This window comes from Pristis pectinata, chromosome 15, assembly GCF_009764475.1.
Source record: "Pristis pectinata isolate sPriPec2 chromosome 15, sPriPec2.1.pri, whole genome shotgun sequence".
Lineage (NCBI taxonomy): Eukaryota > Metazoa > Chordata > Chondrichthyes > Rhinopristiformes > Pristidae > Pristis > Pristis pectinata.
Window position 1 is genome coordinate 5,755,621 of NC_067419.1, and position 14,701 is coordinate 5,770,321.

Below are 14,701 nucleotides of genomic sequence, written 5' to 3' on the forward strand. Positions count from 1 at the left end.
CCCCACCCCCCCAACACACACACACACAGAGTTGAAATCAGGCAACATTAAGTTTATTACTTGGATTCTTTCATTAGGTTCACCTGTTGTCTCTCAATAAAACAGTGCAATGACTCAAAGTGAGAATCAAAAGTAAAAACAGAAAACACTAGAACTACTCAGCAGGTCAGGCAGCAACAATGGACAGAGAAAGAATTAACGTTTCCGGCTGATGAAACAATTCCTGGTTCTGGTGAAAGGTTAAGACAGGCAAAAGTTGCAGGTAAAGGGGAGAGGGTGGAAGGAACAGAAACATCTGTGATAGGGTGGAGAGCAGGAGGTTGAATGACACAAGTGGTGGTGGTGGTGCTGGCTGAGAGAGACCAGAAAAGGCTGAAGAATAATACTGCCAAGTCCACTGGAAGTGTTAGCAGGAGGCAATGATAGAATTCTGAGGTCTCAGGAGATGAGGGAGAGAAAAAATTAAATGCTGGAAATGGAGAAGTTAAGTACGAACAGGAATCATTTGGATTTCCGATCATAACAATATTACAACTCAAGATTACCCCAATGCATAGTTAGTTATGTAACTCAGCAATATACTGGAGTGCAAGGCATTTACAAAAGTATTGCTACTGCATCTGAGAACAAAACTCAATATACGTAGACCTCAGAGCTTGAGCTAGGTCTTGAGCATTCCAAATATTTACTGATTTTAGAAAGAAAAGGTCTGACCTGAAGCTTGGTGAACTTGGGGTTGGTATAATGCATCAGTTTACTACATTCTTCGCAGAAAGCACCTAATCAGCCACATGAGAGCAAACCGTTGCTAAATTTGCCAGATAGAAGTATTGAGATTCTTCCAAAAGGACATCACAGTTTAAATCTCCACAATCAAGGGCATTTAATACATGATGCTAACACAAGTGGCTTGTTTGAACAGTCTTAACGGTCTATTTTCTGCTAAGTTCCTTGCTTTTGTGTAATACTTGAAACTCATCTTAGCTGCCCATCTTTACACGTGAAGCTGCAAAGCAAGTGCCTGCCGCAGGTGTGGCCACAGCAGACACCACTGCTTGCCCAGGTTCTCAATCAACATTCACAACATCACCATAGCAATTGGCACTGGATAGCACAGGAGTGAGCAGATGGTTTAAACTTTTACCCTTCTAGGGGCAAGGCAGAAAAGTGCAGCACCTAACACAGTTACAAAGGTCAGTTGGTCAATGACCATGAACTTGGGGCCCGGAGAGCTCACTGATCACACCCCCGGGGCATGTAACATTAAGAAATAGAACAACTGCTGCATAATTCTCAAGCACAAGTTGTACCTTAAGTCCCAAATGTGAGGGAAATCCAGAATGGAGAATACTCTGTTCATGCATAGGGCATATTACATTGCACAAACAAGGCCCACATCATTAGGATACCCAGATTTGACTACTATTTTTAAATTGAGTTTAAATACAATATAATTGATTGTTAGAGATGAAATAGAAGGAATGTCTTTTCATTAAAAAAATTGTTAACCACAGCACTAATCCATATGGTTAGAGAGAGTCCAGTACAATACTTGGAATCATTTGATTAGTGGAACCTTCAAATATAAAATACAGATGGAAGCTCAGAATTTTAGCAGGTACTGAAGCAATCTCTCTCAGGGAACCACACCAGTGTTTCTGTCCAGATGGGCCACAGATTTATGGTTTGTGTGCCAGTAGAGTGGTCAGCTTTATTCTTCCGTCCATCGATGCTGTCAGACATGTCCCACAATCCATTGCAGTACACCAATCAACAGTGACTACAGGAGCCCGGTGACCTCCAAGCGACAGGCAGGGCTCCATGGCTTGCTCTGTATTGGTCAGCTGCAAGGCACAAGGCTTAGTGGAATCAACCAGTACAGTCTGGAACGTCACCTACTGAATCAACTTTTTAAAGGATAATCATCACTTCCTTGCCCTTTATACCTTCATAAACCCCAGGATCCAATGTACTTTCACAAAACCACTTACTCATGCCCTGCTGCTTTCAATGAGCCATGTACATAAGAAGAAAGGGCATACAGTTTGGGCTGAATTCCTACAGAGTGTGCTGGAAAGATGACTGTTTTGTCAATTGCAATCAAAGCATGAAGCCTCGCCAGAATTTACCATGTGTTGCACGTCTGTGATGTGGACAGTTCTCCCTCTCTAAGGGGTATCACTTACTGGACTGGCAGTCCTCTGGTACCACCTTCTTGTGTTCTGCAGGGGAAGGGGTGCAAATCAAGGTGCATAGGGAGGGTCGTGTATGTGTAGAACTGATGAACCTGGAGACATCTTGTGTTTGGGTGGGGGTGAAGGATTGGAGATGCTGTTACTTAGACAAGGGAATAAATCAAAGACACTTGCATTGGGTTGTTGGGGTGGAGTTTCAGCAAATATTTGGGAAGGAGTGGGGGGGGAATATATCAAAAGAGTTTCTGGGGAAGTGTGCACACTGGGGTTGGGGATGGAGGGGGGTGGGGAGGAGGACGAGAAAGCAGCTCTGTCAAAATGGGGCCCAATTTGAGACAGTGACAAAGATCAGAGGCAGGGCTGGGATCCAGAATCACCATTAAAAGATGATGGGACCCCAGGGTCAGGGGAACAAGCTGGATATTCTGGGTGGTGCGCATTTTGTGTGGGTTGTTTTGATTACATCGAGATACAGGCACACAGATGGTGCCTCTGTCTCACAGCTCCAGTCACCCAGGTTCAATCCTGACCTCCAGCAACTTGTGTGTGGAGTCTGCACGTTCTCCATGACTGGGAGGGATCTCTCCCCCCTCCACGCCCTACCCCGTCAGTGCTCGTGTTGCCTCCCACATCCCAAAGATGTGCAGATTGGTAGGTTAATTGGTTACTATAAATTACCCCTGGCTGGACGAGAGCAGAATCAGCAAGGAGACGGGTTGTGGGGGGTAAGTGATTGCTTTGGCAGCCAGCATAGGATGGGCTCAACAGCAGCCTCCTCCCAAGTCGTAAGAAAAACAAGTTACTAGCAGGCCTCCCAGACCAGACTATGGGATTACCAGCATCCCCCTTGCATTGGCCAATAATATTCACCTGGGACAATGTGGTCCAAGTTGCCCTGCAACGCTACAAGAGATGTCATGATGCAGCCCCTGACCCCCAAATCACATCACGGTTGCAAGAGAGGACAGCAAGCTCCCAGTCGCACTTCCTGATTCGTCCCATGAAACATTCTGGATTAAATTTATATTCAGCTGCATGGTACTGATAGAAGGCGATCTAAATTTCTGAGCAGCAAGATCCTGGATTGGATCACTGAAGTGTTGAACTAGCGGACACTGTCTCAGGATAAAGAGCATCCATTTAGGACTTAGAAGAATTTCCTCTGCCGGTGGCTGGAAACCTTTGTAATTTTCTAACCCTGAATGCTGTGATGGATTGATTTTTGGCTGGAATTGCAGGGATCAGGCGCAGAAGTAGAGCTGGGACCAATCAGATTAACTGCAGCCACGAAAGGAGAGCCATTTTCCTGAAGAAGGGTCCTGACCCGAAACGTTGACAACCTGCTTTTCTTCACGGATGCTGCCCGGCCTGCTGAGTTCCTCCGGCGTCGTCGTGTTTTTCATCCATTTGTTCTAGTCTGGCTCCTATTTCTTATGTATTGTTTTCTCGTGACTTAACTCCATGTCACTAGAGTGCTGAAGTGGTGAGTGTCACAGTGTGTGCATCAACCGCACTGCATTGGATCACAGTGTGTAAATGGCCCCATTACACTGGGTAACTACATTAGAAATAACAGGCCCCATCACATGGGTGACTAACTGCTGGGTATCACTGTGTATGCACAGACCCTGTTAACTGGGTCACTGGATGTCGGGCTTCAGTGTGTACACAAATCCCATGATACTACATCATTAGGTATTGGATATCATTGATAGGCTGAGACACTACTAATGTACAGGGACTAGGAGATCAGCATCTAATTCCCCATCTTGCTGAAACAGCAGCTCTTCGCCATATGATAGCAACAGCATTATCAGAACTTCACTGAAGAAATGAGTAGATCATTCACTGCCCCAAACCTGTTCCACTGTGGAATTAGAGCATGACTAAACTCCACCTCCGGGCCCTTGCTCAGTAAATATCCATCAGTCACATGTTGAAAAGCTGAACTGATTCCTGGCAGCCACCACCTTTTTGGGAGAGGTCCAACTTCCACTCTTTATCCAAGGAAGCACCTCAGGGGTGAAGAGCTGAGCTCTGATTTTCAGCCACAGCCCCTTGTTTGAACCCCCTTACTAGAGGAAATACTATCAGATTATTCTAGCACTTTAACTGCCTGAATTAAATTGATCTGCCAGCAAAGAGAAGATAGGTTCCACCTTTACAGTTCCCGTACTTTAACCCTTTCAGCTTCGCTCTGGTGAATCTGCCTTACCCAAACCTTCCTTAGGCCAGATGTCCAGAAGTGAACACACAGCTCTGAACAAGTACAATTTAGTTTAACTGGGGATGGAAATGAAGTAATTTAGAATTAAAGAGCAGATGAGACAGCACTCACTAGTCACAGCCATGGCAGAGGGATGCTGCAGTTGATCTTACGTGCCCAAGAATTCCTTGCTGGGGCTGTATGGGGAAAGGAGTGAGCAATGCTCAGGTTCAACATTCCATTGTTGAGCAGTCCGTCACCCTCATCGCCCTGGATCATGTGCAGCGCCAGTGGCATTTTACTTTCAGGTGAATAGTTCTTTCAGCATACGAGGGAGAAAATAAGGGTGCGAAAATGCACAAACCCCTTCCGTCATAAATATGCCAGGCACACATCTTACCTTATGAATGATTCCACCACTGGATGAGCACGTTAGCACATAGTGTCCCTCTGAGTCGAAGGCAAACAGTCTTCCATGTGGCACCTGCACTTGCTTGTACCCACTGTAACCGGACAGTACAAATGGGCCAATAGCATCCGACTGCACCCCGCACTCAGAAACCTTGACTCCGCTCTTGTGAATATTCCACTGAATGAACTGTATTGGCCCAAGAATCAAAAATAAAACAAATCATCAGACAGAGCCATTAAATATCTGCACTTCCTTCAGCTGGCACGTAAACCTTCACATTCAAGAAAAACTTACTTTCATTGTTCTAGTGGAGATGAGGAGTCACACAAACATGTATGCACACAGACACACCAACAGACAGACAAGCCTAAGAATTGTTCTCAGAACCAGTCCTTAAAGGCAGGTGTGCACCACTGGAGCAGCACTGTTGCAACTTGTAAAAACAAAATGGTTGTGTGTAGGACAGGTGGCGAGGAGGGGGAAATGTAAACCAGGTTTCACTGACAGGAACCCTTCATAAAATGGGAGGAGGCAGCTCAGCAAAGCTCCAGCCAGGAACCAGGGATTGGCATCATTTAAAGAATCACAACTGTGAGAAGGGAGGATATAATTGATGGACATCAATTGAGGCTGTATAGATTGAAGATAAGAACAAGATGATGGGAAATCACATTCAGGAGTACACAAAAGTCCAACGGAGATGGAACATGAGGGCAATAACAGGATTTCATCCACACTAGTATTAACTAAGATATATTCAGTACACACAAAGGTACATAATCCAAAATTCTATTCAGGACAATATTTTAGACTGCATGTAGCAAGCCAAACGTGATTTAGTATTTGGGAATCAAGCTGGGCAAGCAGATGGACTATCAGCGGGAGAGCATTTTTGTGGCAGTGATTATAATTTGATTAGATTTAGGAAAGTTATGGAAGAGGACAGAGATAAGGGGAGTAAAGGTTTTAAATTGGGGTACTGCCTTTTTTAATTGTAGCAGGAGTAATTTTACTTGCAAACAAGCCAGCCACAAAACAATGGAAGCCACTTAGAGATTCAAGGAGTTCAGGGCTATTCCCAGAGCTAAAAAGGTGAGAGTGCCAAATCTATAGCCCCTTGATAATGGTGCATGGTGGGCAAGATAAGGGAAATGGAAACTAACGTTAGACACCAACAGTTTAATATAACAGACAGCCTAGAAAAATGTAGAATGTATGAGAGTGGAATTAAAAGGGTTATATAAAAACAGGTAAGTAAAACTCAAAGAAAATCTAAAGATATTTTAGCTACACTAAGTCCTTTCATAGATTCACATGTTCACTAGGTTCGCCTTGTATTATTGCAAGCATTTGGTAAGTACAGCATGTTTCCCTGGAGCCCTCTCCTGCAGTGTCTGGTGAATCCGGTTTGCCATGAGCTGGATTACATTTGGTGTCTTGTGCTGGCAAGTGATATCAATACGCTTTAACAAGCTGAAACTTGCACAGAATTTGAGATATTCTAGGAGAAGCTGACCACTCTGTCAATTCCTGTGGTATTCACATTTTTGGTGATCCACAGGAAATTCATGGCCACATCCCTTGCAAATAATGAGGGTATAGTGTAAATAGGGAGCAAGAGGGATATTAGACAGAAGGTTGGGCCTATTAGGGACTTTTGTGTGGAAGCAGAGGATATGGGTATGGTACCAACCTAATACTATGCAGCTGTCTTCAGAAAAGAAAGGGATGATGCAGTTTGGGAGATTCCATGTGAAATGTTTGATGGGAAAAATGTAGTAAGACATGAAGTATTACACAGTAAGGGAGGAAATTGCAGAGATTCTGATTCTCATTTTTACCAGTCCTTGCTAGCTATGGGGGGGGGGGGGGGGGGGGGGGGGGGTGTTAATGCTGAACTATTGTTTAGAAAGGAAAGGTTAACTGTATACCCATAGGCCAGATAAACTTCAATGGTAGATATATTATTGAAACTAATTCTAAAGGACACCATAAACCTTCATTTAGAAAGAGGAAGTCACATTGTGTCTGCTTGACTGAACTTTTCTGAAGAGATTTCAAGGGAGGGGGCAATGAGAGAAGTGTGTTTGATTTAGTATATCTGGACTCTAGCAAGGCCCTTTATGGCAGTCTGGTCCGAACAGTGAAAGCCAAGGGATTAAATGATCCAAGGGAGAGCAGCCCATTGACTCAGTGGCAGGAAGCAAAGTAGTGGTTGACAAGTATTTTTGTGACTACAAGGTTGTTACAAGTGGGACTCCACAAGGCTCCATACTCAACCCCTTGCTTTTTGGGATATGCATTTATAATTTAGGCTTACATATGCAGCCATGATAAAACTGCAGGTTAGACAAGACTAGCATGGAAGAAATCTTCAGAACTCAGGAGAATATAGATGGCTCAAGAGTCGAGATGTTGCAGCGTTATAAAACTCTAGTTAGGCCGCATTTAGAATACTGCATTCAATTCTGTTCGCCCTATTATAGGAAGGATGTGAAAGCTTTGGAGAGGGTGCAGAAGAGGCTTACCAGGATGCTGCCTGGATTAGTGGGCATGTGCTATAGTTGGACAAGCAGAGGCTAAGGGGAGATCTGATTGAGTTTCATAAGATTATGGGAGGGGTAGATAGAGTAGACAGCCAGTATCTTTTTACCCCTCAATCAAAATATCTAATACTAGAGGACATTCATTTAAGGTGAGAGTGGGCAAGTTCAAAGGAGAGGTGAGGGGCAATGCTGGTTACTTTGAGTAAACAACTATCGTCACATTCTGGACCATTTGAATTTCCCATCAAGCACCAAGATGCAAGGAAAGAGGAACAGTTTTGCTCTGATACAGGTTAACAGCTTTTCAGCTGCGCAGTGTTTTTTTCTTGTGATGAGAGGACAGATTACTGTGCCACAGTTTCAACCCCATCTCCAAAAGTAGGCCAAGGAAGCTCCCCTCATGGTTCCTGTGGGTAGAGTCACTGGTGCCTTCCCTCCAACAGACTGTCCAGGTACTGTGTTTGGCAAAAATTCCATTACCTTTCCGTCTTCACCAATGCTGTAAACAGAATTTTCATCGTAGCTGAACTCCACTGAATAAACCTCACCAGAATGTGCATGCCAGCTCATAGCACAGTCGTACCGCTGCATGTCTGAAACATACAAATAGACACATGCTGGGTTTTGATGACAGGTCACTGACCTGAAATAGCGAGTCTGTTTCTCTCTCCACAGATGCTGCCTGACCTGCTGAGTATCGCCAGCATTTTCTATTCTCATTTCAGGTTTCCAGCTTCTGCAGCTTTTTGCTTTTCAGAAACCTTCTCGCGTTGAAAGAAATTTAATTACTTCAGTGCCTGGCTCTGGGGAGTGCGGCTCAAACACCGACTACGTGAATAGCTTGTTGAATACCAAGGCATGCCGCACTACAGCTGAGAGCTTGGGTCAGGTGCGTCCACCTCATTTTCTGCTCAGTTCAGTTGGACAACACAAAATTTAAAGCACAAGTCAGACCTTTATCAAAGCCCGACTCCTCCCCCATACTCAGGAGTGAAAAACCTGTGGCTTAAGGAACCCAATTTGATTCTGGAGACACCAGAGACTGCAGATGCTGGAGTAACACACAAGATGCCAGAGGAACTCTGGGGGTCAGGCAGCATCTACGGTGCAATCTAGCATGAGCAGTCCAGATGAAGGGTCTCGACCCAAAACGTCAACTGTCCATTTTCCTCTGTAGATGCTGCCTGACCTGTTGAGTTCCTCTTGTGATTTGATTCTGGTCTGTACTTAATCAATTCCAGCAAGTTGAGATGCTGCAACTGGTTTCAGGAGCCCTGGATCTAGGGCAGTGGGATAGATAGGCTCTACAAGGATCTTCACCATTTAAGTCCCAGCTGAGATATGGATGGGCGACCAATTCATAAGATACTAGAGAGTAAAACTGGACCCCAGCAGATCACCCCCCAGCTGGGTACACAGACATTTTAGCTTCAGTGTTATTATCAGATCTAACCAAATCCAGAATCAAGTAACTAGAGCAAAACATGTGAAACCAAGCAGTCAAAGCCTAATCCTGTGGAAAGGTCAACCTTACCAAAGAGTCGGATGATGCCATCAGCTGCCCCGGACACCAGCAGATTTCCATTATGACTGAAAGCCGTACAGTTAATGGCAATGGGCTCAGGATCCAAGGAAAACTGGTGCTGCAGGAGACAAGGCAACCTGCTTGAAACTTTAAATCCTCAGCAGTGTGAAGCTACAAACTGACATCCTTCAATACATTGATCTTGATCCAGCACCCAGTAGTACTACTCATACTCGAGCTGAATTCAACAAATTACTCCCCGATCTGGCGGAAGAACTGAACAAAATAACTTCCCAATTAAAGCTCATGGAATCTGTGACTGGATGCCTGTGACTAGTGGTGTTCTGTGGGGACCAGTGCTGGGACCCTTGTTGTTTGTAATATACGCGAAAGATGTAGTAACTTCACAGATGACACGGAGATTGGCGGAGTCATTGATAGTGTGGAGGGTAGTATTGGGCTACACAGTGATAATGATGTGTTGGTAAAATGGGCTAAGAAATGGCAGATGCTGTTTAATCCAGGTAAATGTGAGGTGATAGTTTGAGAGTACTAATGAAGCTTGAACATACAACATGAATGGTTGGGTCCTTGGGAGCATTGAGGAATAGAGACACCTTGGTACACAAATCCAAAGATCCTTGAAGGTGGCAGTGCAGGTAGATAACATGGTTAATAAGGCATGTGGGAGACTGGGCTTCATTAGTCAAGACATTGAATACAAGAGTAGGGAGATTATGCTCCAACCTGATAAAACATTGGTCAAACATCAGCTAGAGTACAGCATGCAGTTCTGGTCAATCACACCACAGGAAAGATGTGATAGTGCTGGAGAGGGTGCAGAGGAGATTCATTGCCTGGAGCCTTAATTGCCTGGGATGGAGCATTTCCATTATGAGGAGAGACTGGAGAGGCTAAATTTGTCTTCCCCAGAGTGGAGGGGGTTAAAAGGAGACATGATTGAGGTATACAAAATAAATCAGGGGTACAGATAGTGAAGACGGCAGGAATCTTTTCCCTGTATCAGAAGTAGATAAAACTAGAGGACATAAGGTAAGGGGACATGAGGGGGACCTTTTTTCCATCTAGAGAATGGCAAATGTACTATGCCGATGTGGTGGGCAAGCTGTTGGAAAGGATTCTAAGAGATAGGATCTATGAGCATTTAGAGAATCATGGACTGATGAGGGACAGCCAGCAGCATGGCTTTGTGAAGGGAAAATCATGTCTCACAAATCTGATAGGGTTCACTGAGGAGGTAACCAGGAAGATTGATGAGGGTAGTGCAGTAGATGTGGTCTACATGGATTTTAGTAAGGCGTTTGACAAGGTTCCGCATGGTAGGCTTCTTCAGAAGGTCAGAAGGCATGGGATCCAGGGAAGCTTGGCCATGTGGATTCAGAATTGGCTTGCCTGTAGAAAGCAGAGGGTTGTGGTGGAGAGAGTGCATTCAGATTGGAGGGTTGTGACTAGTGGTGTCCCACAATGATCAGTTCTGGGACCTCTACTTTTCGTGATATTTATTAATGACTTGGATGAGGGGGTAGAAGGGTGGGTTGGCAAGTTTGCAGCCAACACGAAGGTAGGTGGTGTTGTGGATAGTGTGGAGGACTGACGAAGATTGCAGAGGGACATTGATAGGATACAGAGCTGGAGTTCAATCGGAGAAGTGTGAGGCGGTACACTTTGGAAGGACAAACTCCAATGCAGAGTACAAGGTTAATGGCAGGATTCTGGGTAGTGTGGAGGAGCAGAGGGGGTTCATATCCACAGATCACTGGAAGTTGCCTCACAAGTGGATAGGGTAGTTAAGAAAGCTTATGGAATGTTAGCTTTCATAAGCCGTGGGATCAAGTTTAAGAGCTGCGAGGTAATGACGCAACTCTACAAAACGCTGGTTAGACCACACTTGGAGTACTGTATCTAGTTCTGGTTGCCTCATTATAAGAAGGATATGGAAGCGTTGGAAAGGGTGCAGAGGAGATTTACCAGGATGCTGCCTGGATTGGAGAGTATGGATTATGAGGAGAGACTAAGGGAGCTAGGGCTTTACTCTTTGGAGAGGAGGAGGATGAGGGGAGACACGATAGAGATATACAAAATATTAAGAGGAATAGATAGAGTGGACAGCCAGTGCCTCTTTCCCAAGACACTACTGCTCAATACAAGAGGGCATGGCTTTAAAGTAATGGGTGGGAAGTTCAAGGGAGATATCAGAGGGAGGTTTTTCACCCAGAGAGTGGTTGGTGCATGGAATGCGCTGCCTGGGGTAGTGGTGGAGGCTGATATGTTGGTCAAGTTCAAGAGATTGTTAGATAAGCATATGGAGGAATTTAAAATAGGGGGATATGTGGGAGGAAGGGGTTAGGTAGTCTTAGGTGTGGTTTAAAGATCGGCACAACATGGTGGGCCAAAGGGCTTGTATTGTGCTGTATTGTTCTAAATATCTGGAACACACTGCCTGTGAGAGTGGTGGAAGCAGAGTCGCTGACAGCATTTAAGTTGTGTCTAAACGAGAACTTAAGTCAATGGGCCAAGTGCTTGTAGATGGAATTATTAGTTGGGTCCCACTGGTTGGCATGGACATGGTGGGCTGAATGGCTGTTTCCATGCTGTACGAGTTGATGACTCTGAAACAGGAAGGGGTTTGGCAAACAGTCAAGGAAAACGAAAAGACAAGTTGAACACACATCACCATGACATGACAATTTCTAGTATATGGCTTAAAAACAACAGCAAAGGTAGTTCAAAATTCCTGGTAACAGTGCTTTCAAATAAAGAGTGAACTAAAAATAAGCATCAACACTGGTTGAGAATAAAGCGCCAGAATGATGATCAGATGAGGTCATACTTTTTAAAAAAAAAGCTATATTGACACTGCAGGGAATGCACAGAAAGTTCACAAGTAAATAGAAACTTCTGAGAAGAGTAAAAATAGCACAACCTTAGGGGATTACAACTATCCTAACATTAATAGTTAGTACAGTGGGCACAGAAATCTTAAGATGCATTTGAACTCTTTGCCTGTACCAGTTGCAGACTAGTGCATTTGGAGTTGCCATAGTTTTCACCATAACTTGGCAAAGAAATATAAGTAGAGCAATGGTTCTTTCTAAAGGAGGAAAATGTGCAAGGAATGAATCTCATTTCCACTGAGATTTAATTGGTAACAGAGTAGTCTGTGAATAGACAAGTCCCAACCATGTCTTAGTTGATCAGTTGGGTTTGTACAACAGTCCAGCAGATAGCCACAAGTTAAGTGAGTCCAATTCATAGACTTCCCAGGTAGGGTCTGAAATTATGACCTCCAGGTTGCTCAGCCAGTATCATTACGCTTAGTGTTAGCATCTCTCCAAGAAGCTGCTGGTAGATTACCTGTTGCTTCATGGTCTTCGTGTCCCACAGCAGGAGATTGCCTGGAACCAGGTTCACTCCTTTCTCTCCAGTGTCCGGCATAGTCGCTAGCTTGATGCTTGGAGCAGCTGAAGAGCAAACAAATGAGGTACCACTTGGACTGCAAGCTAGAGAAAGGATTCTGGTGGACAAAAGCAGTATTTCTCAAGTTAAATAGAGTATTCCATACTAACTCTACACAGGTTAGAAAGCCATCCAATACAACTCTGTAGTAACAATATTCGTACAACTGATTCATCAACTCCTTCCCTTCTTCCATGTATAATCCCGCCCTCCCCCCCCCCCACCCCAATTCTTTTTGGGTACAGAACTACATAGCTTATCCTCTGCAGGAGTAACATATCTTGTACCCAAGTTGTCTACATATCTTGTTCCCAAGTTTTGTGGTCATTCTATACCAGTGAAGACTTTCAGACCATTGAACCTTGTGTTAGCTGTGCCTCATTAGCTGCACTCCTGCTCAGAAGGTCATTGGTTCTAGCTACAAGGAATTGAGCAGAAATATCAGGCCTACACTGCAGTGCTGAGGAAATGCTCTTCTAGGGTAGAGCTGCAGTGCAAAGGGAGTGGTACATTGATCAACTTGTTGTTCTTTGGATAATACATGGAAACCAGAGACCAAATGTTTGTTCTGTAAATTATACCATGGCATCCATGGAAATATTTTGTTTTCACCAGGGTGTGGATAGAGCAGGTGAGAAATTTCCCACTGGCAGCAGGGTCAAGAACCAGAGGACATAAAACGAAGGTGGTTGGCGAAAGAACCAAATAGGACACTTGAGGGAAAGGTTTTATTCTGCACAATGTGATTAGGGATGTGGTTGTCAGAAAATGACCATTTTCAGTAATGAGGGGTATTGGTCAAGGGGAAGAGGCACACAATTAAATAAGTTTAGAACAAATGAACAGGAATTACAACAGGGAGTGGGGAGGGAGTCAGATTGTTGAGGTGAGATCAGAAAACGATTATATAAACAGGTAAAAGATTAGATCAACTGCTCTTGCAGAAGATAAGCAGTGCAAGCAAAATGAGCTATTTCTCTATTATAACTTCAACATGCAAGGAGTATTTGATTTGACAAGCAATTGATCAGATCCATTTTAAAACTGCAACCTTGCAAATCCACTTCATGTAATTTTCATGCAAACTAACTCCAAAACCTACCTGGGGTACGATTCATCAATTGTTAGCTCATACAGATTCTTCTTGGCATCAGTGTCATAAAGTCGGACTGTCCCAACTCCGCTGCCAAGCAACAGCTGCAGGAGAAATATGCAGCCATTTACAACATGTACCGTCTCGCATATTGAGGAAGACAAGGTGTTCCTTTACAGTAGATATTATACACCTTATTCTCAATTCTACTCTGTGTAGATAAAATGCAACAAATGATCTCTAAAGTTGGTAGAAATCTAACAACACAAAACTGCCATTGGCCTTGTGGATGTGGAGAGGATGTTCCCCCCCCCCCCACCATGAAGAATCTAGAGCTAGGGACCACTATTTAAAAATAAGGGCCTCCTAATTAAGACAGAGATGAGGCAACTTTTTCTCTCTCTCTCACACACACACACAGGATCACAACTCATTGGAATTCTCTTCCACAAAGGGCGGTGAAAGCAGAGTCTTTTTTATTTTTGAGGCTGAGGTACATAGATACGATAAGCGAAGAGGAAGTACGTGGGAGTTCAGAGGGCACAATCAGGTCAATCGTGATCTTAGTGAACAGCAAAATGGGTTCAAGTCGCAGAGTGGCCTGCTCATGCATACGTGCGTTCATTCAGTCACTACCCAACAGTGAAGACCAGTCTCAAAGCCAGACAACTAAACCGAGTCTCCAGGAAGAGACCTTGGATTGCAGTGAACTGGTGACTTAGCTTCAGGAGGCATGGCTTGCACTTTGTGTAAAATATATTTCAACAATAAATCACTAAACATTAATTTAGCAAATTCTGGCCAAAGGCAGATCAAGGTTCCTTTTATTTTGGCAGAGTGAGGGGAGGGAGAGGGCCAGGGGAGGGAGGACTAGGGGAGGAATTTGAGGAATATCTAACACTATTCAGGTGCAGCTGTTGCATGCTTGTGGAGATCATCCATCACTAAGGACCATAATGCAGAAATGCATACAACTGACTCCTAGAGAACCAGAGCAGCTGACAACCTATGGCCATGTAAAAGATTCCAGATGAAAGAAACCAGGAGGGTTCACATTGCAGGCAAAATGAGTTGGCGATAGCTGGAAAATGAGAAACCAGCTACAAAGAGGGGATATTGAAATCCTGCGGCAATTGATGAATGTATTCAGTTTTCAATGTATTATAAAATCAGAGGGAAAATAGTAAACTTCGGCAAAAACAAAAGTACTGCAGAGGTGCAAACAAGTAAATACATGCGCTGAAAAA

At 44.1% G+C, this 14,701-nt stretch overlaps 1 protein-coding gene across 3 annotated transcripts in view; it reads right to left on the reverse strand.

Moving 5' to 3' along the window:
• The window catches only part of wdr91 (WD repeat domain 91), a 43,690-nt gene that overhangs the window by 4,696 nt on the left and 24,293 nt on the right, over positions 1–14,701 (reverse strand). For 2 of the 3 annotated variants that reach the window (XM_052030424.1, XM_052030426.1), the window contains 6 exons: positions 13,464–13,558; positions 12,260–12,419; positions 8,894–9,002; positions 7,840–7,952; positions 4,802–4,999; positions 38–1,844 (listed from right to left, as the gene is read on the reverse strand). In XM_052030424.1, the coding sequence (XP_051886384.1) occupies positions 1,680–1,844; positions 4,802–4,999; positions 7,840–7,952; positions 8,894–9,002; positions 12,260–12,419; positions 13,464–13,558 (840 nt within the window). In that variant the 3' untranslated portion in view covers positions 38–1,679. Of the gene's footprint in view, positions 1–37; positions 1,845–4,801; positions 5,000–7,839; positions 7,953–8,893; positions 9,003–12,259; positions 12,420–13,463; positions 13,559–14,701 lie in introns of those variants that run through there. The other variant, XM_052030425.1, reaches the window with a different exon arrangement.